Genomic DNA, 20,751 nt, shown 5'->3' on the forward strand with positions numbered 1-20,751 from the left:
ATTATTTTAAGTTTTAAACATTACATTTAAATGCCAAGGTGAGCAACGCAAAAACAAACAAACAAAAAAAAGCCTGACAGGTCCACTTTAACTTGAACCGACATCAGGATGCTTAAATTGTATTTCTTTATTTTTAAGTCAGGCAGTCAGAGAGCGTAGTTTATGAAAAAGCTTTCTTCCTGATATTTGTCTTGCCCTTGGCCAAACCCTTTTATTTGGTTTGACATTGTACCACAGTGTGAATAATATTAGGCGAGTTTATCTGGATACAGTAATGAGGCTGTCTAAATGCCACATTTACTGGTTTGAATCTAATTGTCAAATATGAGAAACTAATTTGACTGTTCCATTTTCATTTTTGTTTACTAACATTAACATATTAATCACTCACACGGAATACTCATTTTGACCCAATTACATTTCTGTATGCTCCGTGTCATATTATTATTATTATTATTATTTGCGCCTCAGTGGACAATTTATCTTCAGATTTCATTCATTCCCATCATAAATTTTCCAAAACGTGCTAAAACAATCGCTGTCTCTGCTGCCGTGATTTGTGGCGTTGACGAGATTCTCCATTAATCCACTGAAAAAATACGGTCGCGAGGGAACGATGTGACAATTGCTGGTGACTTTTGTACTCTAGTATCAACAATCTCCCCATTAACAACTCACTAAATCAGTGTTCTGACCCTTTTAGAGTCAGGTCCTGCATTAGTTGACCTTGTCTCCAGCGCTGAAACCAGACAACTGCCTTTATAAGTCCTTAGCGCCTCGTACCTATTAGCATTCTCTTTGCACATAAGTATGATATTAATTACAGTGAGTCATTATAGCTGCCCTTGCCTGCACCTGGGCAAAGTTAATAGTCTATTAGTAAAGCATTAACATCCGATGGGTGTCCTCCCTGTGTGTTTTAGCTGCCGAGTGGGACCTGCAGAACATCATCGCTCTTAGCACAGTCAAGGGGGAGTTTTTTTTTTTGTTTTTTTTTTACTGGATTAGACCTCGGCAGGTACGGGGGAGGAGAACGGTAACATCTCGTGGGTAACCTGCGTGCGTTGGCTTTGGAGTGAAACTTTGCAAAACTTAATCACCAAAGATGCAGTTGTGGAATATTAAATTAAAAAGATAAACTGTGGCGCTTGGACCCTGGCAGGCGTAAAAAGCAATAGATGATGTAAAGCATTAAAAAAAACAATGATTTTCTTCATTATTTGTCTCCAAAATCAAAAAATAGATAACGATTTGTTTTTTCAGTTTTCGATTTTGTGTTTACGTGACTTAAACTGAGATGCCGGACTGAACCAGGACTGAACCAGGACTGAACCAGGACTGAACCAGGACTAAACCAGGACTGAACCAGGACTAAACCAGGACTAACCATGACTAAACCATTTTCAGTCCTGGTCTGGTCCCAGTCTGTCCTGGTCTCTGTCCTGGTCTGGTGCTGGTCTAGTCCCGATCTCAGTCCCGATCTCAGTCCCAGTCTCAGTCCCAGTCTCAGTCCCAATCTGGTCCCAGTCAGGTCCCGGTCTCAGTCCTGGTCTCAGTTCTGGTCTAGTCCCGGTCTCAATCCCCGTCTCAGTCCTGCTCTGGTTCTGGTCTAAGTCCTGGTCTCAGTCCCGGTCTGGTTCCAGTCTGGTCCTGGACCTGTTTTAGTTCTAGTTCAGTCCTTATGTGGCGCAAAAGTTCGGCGTCGCAGTTTAAGTCACGAAAACAGGAAACCGTTCCATTATTTATTTAAGCACAAAATAAAAAACTGAAAAAATGAATCGTTATGCCTTTATTTTTTTCATTTTGGTTTTGGAGACAAATAATGAAGTAAATAGTTGTTTTCTTTTTTGTTTTCTTATTTAATTTATTTATTTTTAAATGAATGAACAAAAGATACAAGGATTATGATGGAGTAGTTTTTTATATCTCAAATAGGGATGCACTGATCCAACTTTTTCAGTTCCAATTCTGATACTATTGCTTAAAGTATCTGCTAATTCCCACAAAGACTGAAAATACCATCTATTTCCTCAACACATTTGGATCAGTTTTGTTTTATTTTAGTTTATTATTTATTCATTTTATTATTTTATTTATTTCTCATGTAATGACAGTTATAAATAGTTCAAACTTCATGAGACTTTCTGGGCCAACTACGACGAATAGTTTTATTTAGGGATGTAGTGATATCAAAATCCGTCAGTACGATATTTTCATGATATGCATCTCACGGTTTGATATTTATTGTGATATTTTGCGAATATGCAACTTTTCCTTTTAAAAGTGCTTAATAACCAAACACCAAAAGGATCATGGTCTATGCAGTTCCCCTCCTTTTCTTTTTTAGCTAATGGTAATGGCAAAGCAAGGCAGGTTTATTTGTTAGTGCTGTCATGCGATTAAAAAAATTGAGAGATTAATTAATTATGATCTGTAATTAATTAATCTAATTAATCTCATTTTAATCTCACCTAAAAATTGCTGAGAAAAGCCTTCAATTTGAGGTATTTTCATTTAAATTCATTATTACATTATTGTGGCAGATCAAAAGACTGATATAGAAAATTTAAAAAAGTGACTTTATAAAGTCATTTATTGTTTAACAAATCTCTCCAATTTGGCTGTTGAGCCCAAGTCTCCATGAATAAGAAACTGTTTGTTGTAAAGTAGCAAAGACGAGGAAATCTGAACATAATAACTTTTGTTTACTTAAAGACAATAAAAAGTCCAGTCTTTCCTTAACCATATTAAAAATATTATTGATAGAGAAATGCTTTATATATGAGATCACTGGTTTTAGTCCTGGTTTAGACCTGCTTTAGTCCTAGTTTAGTCCTGGTGTAGTTCTGGTTTAGTCTGGTTTAGTCCTGGTTTAGACCTGGTTTTAGTTCTGGTTTTAGTTCTGGTTTAGTCCTGGTTTAGACCTGGTTTAGTCCTGGACTGGAATTAGTCCTGGTTTTAGTCTTGGTGTTAGTTCTGGTTTAGAGGCGCACAGGAGGAAGTGCGGTTTACGCCGCGTACGCGCGAAAACACGATCCACACGCAGCTCACGGGAGCACGTCGGTGTCCACGCAGTAACTACGGAAGGAAACGTGGTCCGCGCGTTCTCAGGTTAATGACGATGATGAAGGTGTGTGTGTTTGTGTTTGTGTGTGTTGTGTGTGTGTGTTTGTTTGTGTGTGTGTGTGTGTGCGTGTCCCCTCATGTGGCAGGTCACTATAGGACAGTAGTGCAGACATCATCAGTCTATGCAGGTTGTTTTCACCAGTGACATTTAAGTTGTAGGCGATTTTATATTTGTTATTTTCTTTTATATTTCACGTCGGGAGAATAATTTCCAAGACACGAATGTGTTTTTACCTGTGCACTGCTGCCTCTGTTCTACTGTCTCTTCGACGCCGCCAACGTTAACATGACGTTCACATCGCTCTTACTGCGCGCGTTTTGTGTGGGTTTCCGGCAATGAGTGGAATTACCGAAATAAAAAAATGTATAAATGTGTTTTTTGTGTGTGTGTTTGTGTTGTTGTCCCAACAACACATAAAAACAGGTTTTATAATAAAGCAACTCACATACAGAAACACTAAAGTTAGAGATTAAAAATGAGATTAAAGCGATTAAAAAACATAACGCGCTAAATATGACTGTAATTAATTAATCGCAATTAACGCGATAATTTGACACCCCTATTATTTGTATAGCACAAATCGACAAACCAATTCCAAGTGCTTTACAGATTAAGAAAGACAATTAAATCACAAAGAAAGACATAAAAACCATATAACTATTAATGTAAGAAAAATTGTGATCACCCACGATATTATTATAAGACTTTTGACAATTCAATATCATGATATTTCAGTTATTATTACATCCTTAGTCTTATTACATCAGTTTATCTGTCCTGTCAGAATATTAGCTGACCTGATATTTGGAAGCTGATATATGATGTAGGAAATTTGTCATTATCGGTGGAGATATCAGATGCCAGTATCGGATCGGTGCATCCCTAATCTCATATATCACACTGCTGATGAGAACTTTGGTGCTAAGAACTTATACCTGCAAAAGTATATTAGAAAAGCAGAAAAATCTCACAGGCGTCCTCCTAATGTGTTTTTGTTTCATGGTTTGTGTAGTCTTTTTTTGTTCCGTTGATGAATTGGTTGATAAAGTTTAAACAAACACATTTTAATTGTAAATATCCACCACAGTAGAACAGTGAATGCATGGATTTAGAAAAGACCGGACAGTTCAATCTACCTTTTTAACCTCTGAAGTTGTGGTTTGTTAGTACTTCACTTGACACAGTTGTATTACATTTTTGGGAGCTTTGCCAGTGAAACCTCGGCACTTATAGCCAAAGTTAATGGTGTATTTTAAGTATTAGCATCTCACAAATGTACTGCCTGTGTGTTTTACCTTGTTGAAATCACACTTGCAGAACATTATTAAGTGTAAGAATTCGGCTTCGGCAGATTTTAACAATAGTGATGTATTGAATTGAATAGATTTGATTCCTTCCCTTGTGGTGAATAAAAAAAGATTGAGAAGCTGAAGTCGCTCGTGATTCAGCTCATGGTCAGTTGAAGAATTGCTTGATGACAAAAGGGAGGAATAATCACTAACCATTATAGCTCCCCTTGCCTGCACCTGGCCAAAGTTAATAGTCTGTTAGTAAACGATTACCGTCTAACTGGTCTCCTCCTTGTGTGTGTTTCAGCTTCGTGGGTTGGGACCTGCAGAACATCATCACCCTGGACGCGGTGGAGGAGGACAGCCGCTCGCAGATCATGCTCAAGAAGGTGCAGTCTCCCGTGGTTCTCCTCTACTCCTCCAAAGACGAAGCTGTGATCATCTTGGAGGAGGCACGATCCCTAGGCCTCACAGGATTCGGATACATCTGGATAGTTCCGTCCCTCACCACCGGCAACCCGGAGATCACCCCCGAAGAGTTCCCGTCGGGCATGATCTCCGTGTCCTACGACGACTGGGACTACCCCATAGAGGCGCGGGTGAGAGACGGGCTGGGGATTATCACGTCGGCGGCGGCGGCCATGTTGGAGGAGCACGGGGACATACCGGAGGCGAAGACGTCGTGTTACGGCCCCATGGAGAAGACCAATAAACTCCCGCTCAGCGCACTGCACAAGTAAGTGGAGAGAAAATGATGTGTGGGTGGATTAGAATAGTACCCTTTATGTTATCGTTCAGATTCTTTCCTGTTACATGCATTTTTTTAAAGTAAAGATACTTGTTCAAAAGAGTATCTACTCTCAACACTAGTTTTACTATTACTGTTAGTATCAGATTTCCATTTTTTTTTTTTACAATCCTAGTATGAAATATGTAGAAGTTATAAGTTGAAATTGAAAAATGACTTTAGAACTTTTTAATAATTTAGAAGAGGGGTGCCCAGTACATTGATTGCGATCTAACAGTCAATCTCCAAGTTAGTGTGGGTCCATCGTAGTGTCGTAGTGCTCAAGACCATTTTTCTCTGGTTTTGGTCTTGTCTCAGACTCGACTGCGTCTTGAGACGGTCTTGTGTCGAACTCGAGGTCTGACGCTCAACGAGTGCGATCATGTTTCATTATGGCTGCTGCTGCCGGCAATAAACTTGTACCGGTGTGCGGGTTAAACTTTTTAACTACTTGTCCATCTGCCTCTCGTCAGCTCGCCGCTCCTCGTCTTTTCGTGCACTCTCAGTTCATTCAATTTTTAATTTTTGTGCACTCTCTCCTCCCTGCATATAGCACACACAGGCTTCTTCCTTAATGTGCGCTGATTAGAAGGGCAAGACGAAACCCTAAGCAAAAACTAATCTAAATTCATGTGCAGCTTTGGCACAGAGGAGCCTACAGCACAGAACAGACCTACCGCGACATGTGGTTGAAGTTTGCCTAATAAAAGTGCACAAATGCGTCTGTATTTGTCACGAAGTCCATTTGGTTTGGTAATTCTCAGTATATTTATAAATAAATGATTTGCATTTTTGTAATAGGTTCATCATTTTGACTTGGTCATTTAATAAGTAGCTCGCATGCTGAAAATGTGTGGGCACCCCTGATTTAGAAAGACCAGATAGCTTCTATTCAAGTTCAAAATTCAGTTCAACTCGTGTTTATTGTAGTATTTCATCATTAAAGCTGCACTATGTAACTTTCCTGGTGTGGATTTTGCCATATGCTTTCTCCTTGGAGATATTACTGCTTTTCCACAGTGGCATTAAACTTATCTATGGTGCAAAAATTCAGTGACAGGTGTTTCTATTGCAAAAAAACATGCACTGTGAGCGGGCTCCTCGGCTCTCCACAGATGTGACCTGTAATAGCCCTGATGGTGTCACCTGCTTATCTCCATGGGTGAATTTAATGCCATATTTTGGAACATTTCAGGCAAAGCTGTACCACAAAGACAAACATGTAACGAATCATTCATTTTAAAAGTTACACTGCACCTTTGAGCATTTAATTAACGTAACTTAAACTAAATAAAACTCTTGGATATTGATTATTTTCACTTGAAGGAGCTGTTGATTTTTCCAGTAGATGTAATGTAACTGTGCTAGAGGAAGTGGCAGGAGTCAGGTTGTACCATCAGCAGAAATAGCTGTTATTGTACTGGCCCATATGGCTAATGTTGTAATTAATAGGAGCGCGGTACAATCCTCGTGATGATGGCGGGAGTGGACGGGTGGTATCCTCGCTCTTATTGGTAATAGTAACTGTACTAGTCGTGCTTGTTCCACTGATGTAATGAGACAAATGAGTTCCCATCCGGCGCGGCGCACAAGTAAGTGGAGCTGTAACAACGCGTGGGTGTTTGTTTGCTGTCTATAATGATCGACAGAGAGGGGAAAGAATCGCTGCTGTTAATAATGGATGACTGAGCCGCCTTGGATTCCGCGCGTCTTAACAGCGCGTGGATCTTCACTTGAATGTTTATTTTTCAGACCCTATATTGATCTATATAGAATGAAAAGGCTTTGACTAAGTTTGCGACAGGTTGCTAGAAAGTTCTGAAACTGCATGTGTTTGGTTTCAAGTGTTATTAGCGGCGCTGACTGACAGTGATGAGGAAAAGGAGATGGAGAGGTCGAAGAGGAGGATGGTCCTGCTGCTGCTGCTGCTGCTGTAGACGTGGAGTAGAGAGGTAGATTTACATAGCTTCAGGCTGGGGTATCCAACATTTTTCTTGTAGATTTTGTGTATTGTAAAGGCAGCAATTTGTGACAAAATTCTGTCTGCAGCTAAAAATAAAGTATTGTCTTTCTTGTCAACTATACAATGTGTGTAAAAGCCCTTAGTCTTCCAGGTAGAATCCATGGCAAAGGAGAAACTCAATTTGTCAACTGGACAAATTATTTTGGTTGAAAACGTTTCACAGTTCATCCAAGCTGCTGCTTCTCTTCTGCTCAGATTGCCGGTGGACACTGCCTTATTATATCTGTCTTCAGGGAGGGGCTAACTACTCTGAAACTAACACACCTATTGTTTACAGTTTCTATTTGTGAGCTCGGTCTATTGAACTGCACTTTGAAAAGAAATGGAGGCATCAGACATCATCTGTCTCCCATCTACAACTCCATCCTTGGATCTAAAACAAAGAAAACAATAGGGAGAGGCAGGTCGGAGCCAGAGGTGTGAAAGCATCCATTATGGGCCTGAATCATTATGCTAATATGACACTCAGCGCAAGTTCAATAGACCTGGCTAACAAATGGAAACTGTAAGCAAGTAGGTGTGTTAGTTTCAGAGTAGTTAGCTCCTCCCTGCAGTCAGATAAAAGGCAGTGTCCACCAGTGTCTGACCAGAACTGAAGAAGCAGCTTGGATGAGCTGTTAAATGTTTTTGACCCAAATAATTTGTCCATTTGACAAATTTCTCGAATTTTTAATTTCTCCTTTGCCATGGATTCTACCTGAACGACTGAGGGATTTTACTGTGGTTGACAAGAAAGAAAGTACTTTATTATTAGCTGCAGACAGAATTTTGTCACCAATTGCTAGTGTAGTTGTCTCCTCCCTGCAGACAGATATAAAGGAAGTGTCCACCAGCATCTAACTAGAACTGAAGAAGCAGTTTGGATGAGCTGCGAAGCATTTTCAACCAAAATAAACATCTGTCCAGTTGACAAATGTTATTCCTCCTTTGTCATCAACCATAGAAAGTATATAGAAGTGTGATGTCAACCATAACCTTCAATTTGCAACCAAATGAAGCCAGTCGAGGTTCAGTTACAGCGGTCTTATCTGCAACCAGGGACCATATTTGGAAATCTGAGCATGAAACCGAAGAGCCAATCAGAACTAAGGTAGCTGAAAGTACACACCCCTTCCTGCTTGCATTGGTTTGGCAGAGGGAGCAGGTTTTTAGCAATGCTGTCAATCAAACCTGTTTTAAACACTAGCAGCGGTGATCTCAGGGAATACAGGCGACTGATTGGTCTGTTATTAATGTTCATACCTTGATTTACAGACAAAATAGCAAAATAAAAACACCAGGATCACGTAGAGAGGTTTAATCCGAACATTTTAAACTCAGAATGACGAGAATCCGTTATCATTCTTTCATTCGTTTTTCAATATAAAACCAAAAATAAGAAAATGAAAAAACAACAGTTTTCTTCGTTATTTGTCTCCAAAACCAAAATGAAAAAACGGATAACGATTCGTTTTTTCAGTTTTCGATTTTGTGTTTAAATGAAGAATGGAAAAACGGATAACGGCCGTTTCCTGTTTACGTGACTTCCGTGACTGCGATGCCGGACTTTTGCACCGCATACGGACTGAATCAGGACGGATCCAGGTCCGAGACCAGACCAAGACCAGAGCGGGACTGAGAACGGGACCAGACAGGGACCAGAGTGGGACCAGAGTGGGACCAGGGCGGACTCCCAGCTTTGACTCCGAGCCTCCACGGGGTCCGAGCCTCATCTTCGAGCTCCGGCCCTGCCGTGGGCTCTGAGCCTCCGGTCTGGTCCCGGTCTGGTCCTGGTCTTGTCTCGGTCTCAGGCCCGCTCTGGTCCCGGTCTGGTCCCAGTCTCAGTAGCGCTTTGGTTCCGGTCTGGTCCCGGACCTGGTCCATTTGAACCAAAAGCTCTTAGTTCGATTCATTTTCATTGGTGTGAATGCGTCAGTCGGAGGCTTTGCTCCACCTCGGAACCAGCCGCGGTTCTTGAGCGCGGAGAACCAGAGCAGCTCTGTCCCGGTCTCAGTCCCGCTCTGGTCCCGCTCTGGTCTCGGACCTGGATCCGTCCTGATTCAGTCCGTATGCGGTGCAAAAGTCTGGCATCGCAGTCACGGAAGTCACGTAAACGGGAAACAGCCGTTATCCGTTTTTTCCATTCTTCATTTAAACACAAAATCGAAAACTGAAAAAACGAATCGTTATCCGTTTTTTAATTTTGGTTTTGGAGACAAATAGCAAAGAAAACTGTTGTTTTTTCGTTTTCTTATTTTTGGTTTTATATTGAAAAACGAATGAACGAATGATACACGGATTGACGAGGTGTACGGGAGCAGTCGAGTGTATTGGAACTAGAGCTCAATGGGACCACTTTGCGCCCGTGCTCACTTCCCATTTGGAACGTCGCGGCCATCGGGCTCGATATGTCCGTTTATATACAGTCACCCAACCGTAAGACGTGATTGGTCGAGAAGCAAAAGTAGCAGGTTGTGATTGTCTGACAGGAGACAGGCGGTAGGCAGAAACGATCGAAAATGTCCACCCCATTCCCTATATAGTGCATCATTTTGTAGTGGTGTCCAAATGCCAGGCGAGTGAGCAGTAGTGTACACTCCAAATATGCCACGTTGCTTCTTTATAAGTAGTGGACAGTGATGGTCACTAGAGGGGTCATTATATACCGTATAGTGTGCAAAAAATAACATTGCAACCAACAAAACAGATAAACCGCTGTGTTTGCTGGAAAATATACACTAGTTTTGTAAGCCAGATAACTAAGGAGTATATGTAGCAGTCACAGAAAATATTTTAAATGCTTTTTGATTTTGTTTCTGTGTAATTTTCAGTCGTCCATGTAGGATCCAAAGCAAAACAACAAACAGAAACTAAACAAGTAGGTGTGAAGAAGCTGCTTGGATGAGCTGTGAAACGTCTTCAATCAAAAACATTTGTCCGGTTTACAGAATAATTTATTTTTCTTTTGCTTTCATTGTGATCATGAAGAAAACACTCTCAAAGAAAGTGTAGCCAGGTAAGCAGAGTTTACTGCTTTGAAATTGGGGCTAAACCAGAAAAAAACAGGGCTAAAACCAGGATAAAATAAGGACTAAAATCAGGACTAAAACCAGAACTAAAACCAGGACTAAACCAGGACTAAACCAGGTCTGAATCAGGACTGAATCAGGACTGAATCAGGACTGAACCAGGACTAAACCAGGATTAAAATCTGGACTAAAACCAGGTCTAAACCAGGACTAAAACCAGGACTAAAAACAGGACTAAGCCAGGACTAAACAAGGACTGAACCAGAACTAAACCAGAATTAAACCTGGAAAAAAAACAGGTCTAAACCAGAACTAAAACCAGAACTAAAACCAAAACTAAAACCAGAACTAAAATGTAACTAAAATTGTGACTAAAACCAGGTCTAAACCAGGACTAAACCAAGATTAAACTAGGACTAAAATCAGGACTAAAACCGGGACTAAAACCAAGACTAAACCAGGAAAAAAACAGGTCTAAACCAGAACTAAAACCATAAATAAAATCAGAAATAAAACTGAACTAAAATTGTGACTAAAACCAGGTCTAAACCAGCACTAAACCAGGACTAAACTAAGACTGAACTAGGACTAAAATCGGTACTAAAATGTGGACTAAAATTGGGACTAAAACCAGGACTAAATAATGGTTCCATAAATAGCGTCTTTGTGCAAAAGTTAGTATTGTAGTATTTACTTTCCAACTAATTAATTACCTTTCTGTGGTGCCAGTCCCAGTGGGAGCGTTTTTGTTTTTTATTTGTAATTTTTTATTCCTGAGAGGGCTAATTTAACAATTCAGTTTATTTTAGTACAGCCCAAAATCACAACAGCGGTCGCCTCTCATGGCCTCAGACACAAAGAGAAAGTATTAGTAGTTTTTCTGAATGAGTTCTCTTTGGCTCTCATACTCGAACAGAAGACATTTCGATGAAGGGTGTAGATTATTTTATGACGTTGAGGAGATGGTTTCCCCTTGGGGCCTGGACACTGGAGGTAGAGTTGAAGCCGAGGAGATGATGATGATGAGAAGTTAGGTCTTCCAGTCTGAATTTACGCTAGCTCCATTTGTCCGTTCGTGACCGTTTCCAGGCTTGTAGGGGACCCTGTGGTTTTACATCCTCGTTACATGGCCCGATACGACCATATTACCAACATTTCAGTATTTCTAGGACGTGTCTCATTTAGGCCCTTTTCAGCACTTCTTGATTGCTGATGTGTTGGAATCATTTGACTGATTGTCGATTTAACTGAAGGATAGAAAAATCAAAAAATGGATTTCATTTCATCATAAATGGCAGGGGTCTCCAATCAATAGCTCGGGAGCCACCAATTACCTCTACACCTCCTTCCAAGTGGCTCGCCAAAGAATTTCTGAATTATAATTGACTAAAATTTGATGACTAGTTTGACTATTAAAATTGTAAATGTGTAATTTTCCTGCTGAACTTTACCGTATTTTCCGGGCTATTAGACGCGCTCTTAAGCCTACAGTCCCATCAAGAAACGACTGCGCCCCCCGCAATCCAGAGCGCCCTATACACGAATCCACTCAGGTGTACGACTTCAGTAAACTACAAAGCCGCACCACCCGCAGCGCACGCAAACACGCACGGAGCAGACAGCGAATGCGCAGCAAAAAACACCCTGAGCCACACTCATCACTCCACGCAGACGAGGAACGGAACAGAGGAACGAACCGAAAAAGCGAGTGCAATGTGCCACTTCTAGCCACAACTGAACAACTGAGTCACTGCGAACACGCCGACAATCCAGCGGTCCCAGACAGCACCCTCCCTACACGCCACAACTGAACAAAGTCCAGAGTCACCGTGAACGCGACAAACAAAGTCCAACTGATCCATCCAACTGTTGTGTTTCGTTTAAAGTCTGGTGCGGTTTATTTGTGGAAAAAGTTTGAATATAGACCATTTAATGACAGTGCGCCTTATAATCCAGAGCGCCTAATAGTGCAGAAAATACGGTACTTTCTGCACTAATATATGGATAATGGTTTATGTTTTATAGGCCTGTAACTGTTCGTATCTAAGGCCGTGGCTCTTATAATGACTGTATCTTGCGACTCCGAAATCTTGCGACTGCTAAAATTAGTAGCTTTCTGGAATTTTAAGGTTGGAGAAAAGATTGGAGACCTGTGAGTGATGGTATCTTCTAGTAAGCTTTAGGTTCAGTCATCAATGGGGCAGCGAGGCATCTCAAAGATTTGTTCCCAGTTCTCAGTATTACACAAGATTCAGCTCACAGGAATGAGACAAAATGAGATGTTGATGCAATTTTTAATAAATAAATTGTGCCATTCTGTTAATAATTTAGTTAAATTTTACAGTTTTGGTGTCATTGTGGCTCTGCTTTTTGGTATTCCACAGGAGTTACTCAACAAAGTTAACCTTTTTTTATCTGAGCCAAATGTAAAAATATGAGGAAAAAAATCACACAAGATAATTTTCCTCCTGTGTGCACAGTCTTGAGGCAATTTTGTCTCACGAGATCTTGTCCCATCCCTACACTTGACAATCGAATGTTTACGGTGAGATTAAGGCGTTAGGGTGGACAATAGTAGTTTACACTTGAACTTCATTAGCCGAATTCCACCATGAGGATAAAGAAAGTTGTGAAAGAAGTTTAAGTGAAAGACTGAGGACACAGCAGGTGGCATCTCCAAATTAGTGTCCTAAAACTGAAGAGCTCCTCACTGAGCACTAATGTTTGTCCCGCTCTCCTCTCAGTGGCTCTGCTTTGGAGTTGTGTGTTTGGTGTTTGCCCTCTGTTGGTAGAAGACGGTGGAGGCCGTGCCAAAGATGTCTCGTCCCATCTGCCAGAAGAAGCACAAACGCACTCTGCAATTTAAGAAGCAGAGTCGGTTTATAACGTTGTAGGGAGAACATATGTTGAATGTAACGTCGACAAACTAAGTGGCTTGTCATTTACTCGAAGTCTATACAGAAATATTTAGTTTGCATCTTTATTCTGACAAAATTTCTTGCTAGTTTTGTTGCTTTTAGGTTTGCAGAAATGTTAAAACAAAACTCAAAACATGTTGACCATGGAATACATTTAGTGTGTAGTGTTTCATGTGAAGGGTCTACTCGCTGTTTCCATTGTTTTATGTGCAGTGTCGGGAGTAACACGTTATAAAAGTAACAAATTACTGCAATGCATTGCTTTTTGCTGTAAGGCAGTAATGTAAGGGGAAAAAAAGTAATATAATTACTTGGTACAAATGTCAGTAACGTGTGTTACAATGCATTTTTAACCTGGATTGAAGAGGTGGGTTTTTCATTTTTCTTCACACAAATTCGCTAAAATCACTGCGATATCAGGAGCGGTGAAACGCCATCGTTATGGTTGCAAGTGTCAGGACGGGCCCGGAGGTGTGTCCGCCGTCTGGTGACCGCGGCCAAAAGGACCAGAGCTGTCGCTTGAACGTGCTTTGTTCACACTCTGCTCCACGGGCTCAGGGTTCTCTCAGGGTGGTCCTAGATTCCAAGTCCTAGTCCAAGATTTGTCTTGGTTTACACCCGGTTCAGTTCCAGTTCAGTTTTGGTTTAGTCCTGGTTTAGTCCTGGTTCATTTATGGTTCAGTTATGGTTTAGACCTGGTTTAGTCCTTTTTCAGTCCTTTTTCAGTTCTGGTTCAGTCCTGGTTTAGTCCTGGTTTAGACCTGGTTCAGTCCATATAAGGCACAAAAGTTCGTTATCTTACTTTGGTGAGAGTAACTTAAAGTTCTGCAATAGTCGTGTAATGCCTTACATTTTAAATGCAGTAATATCGTAATGTTTTGAAGTAAATTGCCCAACAGTGTTCATGTGCCTGGAATGTTCAGTAGTATGGCATTAAACTATGTTTATGTTATTTGTTTGCGCTTGTTCTTTTGCGCATATTTACAGCTGAAAATACCTTGTAATTTTTATTTTTTTTTTTACTGTGAGCAGGGTGCATTCTCCACAGATCTGACCTGTAACCCGGCCCGATGGAGACCACTTCTTGTTTCCATGGAGATAAATATACTTAAAACTGTACCGTGGAGCATTCCTAACATTGCAGTAACAGCTCAATGAAGACAAGCTGGTGGTGGACTAGAAAAGTTCCATATTGCACTTTTAAATACAATGTGAATCGCTCTAAAAAAATGATTCAACTTTAAGCGACATTTGTTTGTGTAATGCGGTTAATTCCTTTAAAACGAGACGCAATGTTTTGGTGGTAGATGCAGCTTTTCCTAACCCTGGCCTCTAACATGTTTTTAAAAAAGGGAAAGTATGGCTGCTAAGATTCTTGTGCTTAATTGCATCGGCGGTGAATTGTTTGTTTATTCTCTTAACGGCAGAGCGTACACCAGGAAGTGCCATGTTCTGCTCCACTGATTTCAAAATATAGGCTTAGTACGAGTCCGCGAAACGTAATTAGTGTTTCCATGCTTTTAATTAGATTGTGGACCACTCAACACTTTTGTGGAGTTGTTGCGTTTAGTTATGGAGCAAATATTGTGTGGCTATGTGAATGAAAACTGGATCATTTTCTGCTTAAAAGTATTTTAAATGGAGTTGTGTTTTGTTTCATTCACGCATGTTTAACACACAAACCCTGCATATTAAGTTCTTCTCTCAAATGGAAAACATTCACTTCACTAGAATCATTTGGATGATTTCACATGTGGAATTGCCAGTCTCTGAAAAGGAGAAATCATGAAAAGTAACAAAAAAATTACTCAAACATGTGTGAATGAAACAAAACACAACTCCAGGTCTGTTTTTGATGAGGTAATAACATTTTACCATGACTACAGTAATTTCCAGACAATAAACCGCAAATTATTTCTCACACTTTGAATCCTGCATGAGTGAAGAATCCCTCAGTCGTCCAGGTAGAATCCATTCAGTTTGTCGACTGGAAAAAAATTTGTTTGGTTGAAGACGTTTCGCAGCTCATCCAACCTACTTCTTCAGTTCTGGTCAGAATGCTGGGGGACACTTCCTTATATCTGCAGGGAGGAGCTGACTAACTACCCTGAAACTAAGGCTATGTTCAGACTGCAGCCTAAAGTGACCCAAATCTGATTTTTTGGCCCCTGTATCTGATCTTTAAATGACAATCTGAATGACACCGATCCAATTTTTTCAAATGCGACCCAGCCCACTTCGATATGTGGTCCTGAAACCGATACATATCCGATCTTTTGACATGCGACTTCAGTCTGAACGGCCAAAGCGCATGAATTCGACCTACACGTTATCAACAAGCCACAAACGTCACTATTCTGTGCTGAAGTAGGCGAAAATTGTTAATGAACTCTGTGTCACTGAAGCGAAGCACATCACCACTCACCACTCTTCTCTATGTCTGCGCATCCACACGTTCCTTTCAACGGACATCGCTGCCGCTGCCCTACAAAACGCCACGGCCAAAAACCTCGTCCTTCTCCTTCTCATTCTCCTCTTTAAAACAAGTAAGTTGTTCAAGTTCTAGCTCCGGTACAAGAGAAACGTTAAAATCTCCAGGTGCTCAATGCTTGCGTCCATGTTTGGACAACTTCTGTAAACACAGCGCACGCTCGCTGCGGTCATCGTGTCCTCCAGTGCGCATGCGGGACACTTTCGGGCCGTTTACCGTTTACACTGGAGTCACATACAAGTCGCAGGAAGTCAGGACAGTGGCTCTTTCTGCAGGAGACATGTGCAGTAGAGCCTGGGGAGAGACGGGGGTGATGCGCCGAGGACGATGCTCGTTTGATTGTGTTTTGAACAGTTATTTTGCGCTTCATGCACACACCCTCCTCATGGAAAATACATGAAGAAATGCAGATGATGCATCTTTTAAGTTAAAGGCGATTTATGTGACTGTTGAAGAAGGAAACAGCTGCTGTGTGTGAGGTCGGCATCAATGAGTCGATGGTGAGATTTTGGCGAAGGCAGCGTGACGAACTGACTCAATGCAAAAAGACGACAAAAGCTTTCAGAGGTGATAAAAGCAGACGGCCCGAACTTGAAAACGTTTTTGAAGATGTGGACACCTGTGGCTTATATTCAGGTGTGGCCTATATATGTACAATTTTATAATTTTCTTCAAATTTAGTTGATGCGGCTATATTCAGGTGCACTCAATAGTCTGGAAAATACGGTAAAAGCTCACAAGAGATTTCGTGTGATATAGGACCTTTTGTCTGTGTTTTTTGCGCCCAACTTAGAATACTTTTCAACAGTTTTTGACTCCATATTGACTCCAAACTTACACAAAATAAGTAAAAAAAACACTTTCTTTCTATCATTGGTTAACATTAGGCAGTTTCAAAAATAATCTTAATACATTATGGATATTCTGGGATTTGAAACTGCCTGGTAATTTTCTTCTTTAAAAAGTTGTAGTAGTAGCATTAGTAATTCTAATTTTGAATTTTCAAGGCATTTAAATAGCTTTGCTTTGTTCAAAACCTAGAATCCAACGTGGTAATTTTATTCAAATTTACACCAACTATTTAATTCTGTTCCTTTTTTTTACCAAACTCTTTTTATTTAGCCAATAGTTCCACTTGATATTCACAAAAATTCTATTATATTTTTATCACTTCTGTTTAAACTTTGCAAACAAAACAGTGCTATCTTAACCGCTAATCACATTTCAGCATCATTGGTTGTTATCACAGGCGCACCACAAATCTGATCATTATCTGATTTCTAGAGTTATCAGATTATTAAAGCATCTTGTTAACTTTTAAATCTGAAGAGAGTAATCTGAGGACTCAAATTCTTTTTATTTTTCACAAAGGTGCAAGATTTGACAAGGAAAATTACACAAAAAAGGGTAAACTAATGTAGCAAAGACAAAAATGAAAGAGAAAAAATACACAGAAAGAGTTATTTTAAAATACATTGTGCTTTATCTTCGAAATACAGCTTTTACTCTAATGAATTGTGGTGTTTATGCTGATTTGATTTCTTTTGTGCATGGATACACGCTCTAAAATCTGATTTTTCTGACCAGCCTTGTGACTGTGAGTAGATTTGCAATTTTAAACACGTCTAAAAGGATTGACAAAAAAAATAAAAACAAAAATATGAACAAATGAATACAATAATCATATTTAAGAGTATGTTTGTACCGATCTGAACTACAGGGATAGGAGTTTTTACGCAGAATAAGACAGGATATTTAGTTGTATTTGTCAGAAATGATCGTACTCCAAAGATTACAGCCATCACCTGAACCTATTCAAAGTGCAATTCTGTCAAAGTCCACTATTAGGTAAAAAATCCTCCTCCGCTGACGTTCACTTTGTACCTTGTGTCAGTGGACTTCACCCCACATGCTCGGCGGCCTCGGGTCCTCCGGGCTCCACAGATGGCCGGGTCTTGGGTGAGAGAGCTCAGCCAATCGGATTCCACGACAGAGACGGGGCCCTGGATGTACAAGGAGGGGTCGGGCACGGGGCCAGTCCTGTGGAGAGGCGTCAACAGCTGTTAGAGGAAGGGTGGGCGGAGGACTGGGCTGATACTGGAGAGGAACTCAAACTGTATAAATCTGACAAATACGTGGTTTTACTCACTATGTTTACATGGACAGAGAAGAACGAGTGCACTAAACAACCAAATTCAAATTGTTTTTACCCCATCAGCTTGCGTTTTATGCCAATGAGCAGGTTAACCAGATTTTTACCGTCTTAAAACATGAAAAACTGTTAAATATCTTTATACATGCTTTTCATTGCTCTTTGAAACCAGTATAGAGTTTTCTCTTGACAGCAAAACCAACTGCTAACACGCACTTATGATTATTGGACAATGAAATTTTAGAATTAAATGCAAACGGCACACAGCAGACATATTTTGACCTTGAAAGCTGCTTACTATACTGTATATATGTACTGGGACAGGACAAGTTGTGTGATTTTCAGACACGCTACTTGCTTAGATTGACCAGGTTTTCAAAATAAAAAACTGTGATATCCCTGGTTTGGGTTGGTAATAATAAAATTCATCAGCCGGTTTTACTTTGTTTCACTTCGTACAAACCGTCTGACCTTGCAGCCTTAGATTTCGTTCGCTCGATGGTAGGCAGGTACTTTTTTATCATTTAACCAATCGCTGCTATTTGGTCGTGACGTAACGGGGCTAACTGGTATATTAAGCTTTTTCCCAAATCCCATAAGAAGAAGGGCAATAACGTCTTTCTCCTTGATAAAATTCACCAAACATTCTCTTTATTCCGGTTTTAAATCTCGGAAATCGTTGACAACACTGCATATATGACTCTTCGATGATTGCCTGGTGCCCGAATTTGCACTTCTGGAGTTTTTGCGAACCGTCTATTGTATTTTGATTCCTGACCTAGTCGTTGGAGAGAAATGAAATTGAGCGGAGGCACTAGGTGGCGCCAGTAATAAAATTGTGAAACAAGTGCGTACTTAAGGGAAACTGTTATTCACTCAGAACTAATGTGAGTTATTATAGTCACATTTTCTTTGTGTTTTTGTCATTTTCAAGCAGCTTTTCTGTATTTTACCTAAACAAATGACAATGAATGCCTCTCTTTACCGTTGGCAGGGATGAAATTGTTCAAAAATAAGGATACTGGGGACATTTCTTGTATAAAACTTTGACAAATCACTGGTGGATTGGATAAATCTGCTGGGACAGGGGACACAGGGCTCAAAACTGTGACTGTACCAGGTAAATTGGGACGTCTAGTCACCCTATACTTGCTGGTTACTGCGTTACTCACCAGCCTGTGTGGCGTTTACGTGTTTCTCTCCATGTCTGGGTGGGTTTCCTTCAGGCTCCAGTTTACCCCATCAACCCAAACATGCAAATCCAGCTAAGGTAGTCCTGATCAAGACTAACAACAAAATCACAGATATAGGTCACAGCTCAAAAGCTAGAGATGGGTTCCACTGCGGTACTCACAGACTCTGGCAGACTTCCCTTGTGGCATTGAAGGATGGGTCGAATGCAGAGGACTAATTGATGTGTTTTCGAAAAAGCAACTCGTGCATGAATGTGTGTTTGAGTGTGTGTATGGATCCTTGATGTAAAGAGCTTTGAGTATCCACTGGAAGTAGAAAAGTGAACATTTCCTATTCTGATCTATGTTATAATGTTGTTTCCTCGTCACAACCAGACCTGGAGTTGTGTTTTGTTTCATTCACACATTTTTAACACACAAACCTTGCTTATTTACGCCAACTTCTTCTTTTGTGATGTCATGTGGTAATACAGAAATGGCTCCACTGTGTTTTAAATCTCCAAACACATTCACTGAATCATAATTTCAGCCCTGGACTTGCCTCTACTGAACAAAAGGTGAAATGTCGCTGTTGACTTGAAAACTACAGCTTCATGAGGTCAAAAGGTGGAACAGAGTATTTCGAGCTTTGGAGATTTACACAGACTAATAATAAAAGATTACTCAAACATGTGTGAATGAAACAAAACACAGCTCCAGATACGTGTTTGAGGAGCTCACAGGAGTCAATTTTGCGTAATATAAACCCATTAAAGCTTTATCCACAACACCCAAACATTCATCTCCAAATGTTTGAGTTTTTGTCACACTGATACAAACCTTGTCGCAACAATTCCACGTTTAATGACCCGTCCAGCGCCCCGGCTCACCATATTTCTGCTGACCACCGGGCTCCTGAGCTCCATAAGGCTCATTGACCACGGGCTGGCTCCGGGCCCCTGTCTTTAAAAACCGCCGGTACATCTTTAAATCCTTTCCGACATTGGCCGCCGTGTGGGCTTCCAGCAAACTTTTACCTCACTCACTTTGGCCCTGACAGCCGCACTGATAAATCCGCTTTGACACGTCCAAGATGAATATGTTTTGCAGTGTAATAGAAAAAGAAAATTAAATAAAACCCGGAGACAAATGACCAACTAAGAGGGCCGGCCAGCGCTGCAATCAGAGCGAGTGACAAGTCTTGGCCCGGGATAAAATATAGGTCCGCGGATGGTTATAAATGCGCGTGTGTTATGGGATATAGTGTGTGCGCGTGTGTGTGTGTGTTAGGGGAGAAGAGAGAAGAAAGAGCCCACCTTCAGATGCTGTCATGACAGATTTGCAGTGTAGCGTTCACCTTGCTTGGGCGGACAGTACAGCTTAAAAGACTTTAGCAATTATTTATCAGAGCGTGTGTACCTGCGTGTCTAGGTGTATATATATATGTGTGTGTGTGTGTGTGGGTATGTGTATGGGGGGGCTGTGTGTAGTTTGTTCTGACAAGTAATTTGAGTCTGTGGCCATGATGGATGACGGGTCACACTAAAGGAAGCACACATGGTCCTCTGCACATATAAGGTACATACTGGGACGTTGTCTGTTCACCTATAGATGTACACATAGGAGTGTATTTATATAAATGCCTTGACCGTTCTCGTGAGCTGTAACTCTGAGGTGTGTAACGGCATTTGTTCTTGTGGGGTGGTCGCGTCCATCCGAAGAGATAAAAATTGCAGTAAAACTTTGGTTCTGTGTTGTTTGATTTACTGTTTAGGATGATTTTT

At 40.7% G+C, this 20,751-nt stretch overlaps 1 protein-coding gene across 1 annotated transcript in view; it reads left to right on the top strand.

The window, feature by feature from the left end:
• The window catches only part of grin2aa (glutamate receptor, ionotropic, N-methyl D-aspartate 2A, a), a 381,703-nt gene that overhangs the window by 223,249 nt on the left and 137,703 nt on the right, over positions 1-20,751 (top strand). The window contains exon 4 of the mRNA XM_055152940.1: positions 4,724-5,152. Coding sequence (XP_055008915.1) covers positions 4,724-5,152 — 429 coding nt within the window. The remainder of the gene's footprint in view (positions 1-4,723; positions 5,153-20,751) is intronic.

Source organism: Boleophthalmus pectinirostris, unplaced genomic scaffold (assembly GCF_026225935.1).
Source record: "Boleophthalmus pectinirostris isolate CB_2022bp ecotype Guang Dong unplaced genomic scaffold, ASM2622593v1 HiC_scaffold_17, whole genome shotgun sequence".
Lineage (NCBI taxonomy): Eukaryota > Metazoa > Chordata > Actinopteri > Gobiiformes > Gobiidae > Boleophthalmus > Boleophthalmus pectinirostris.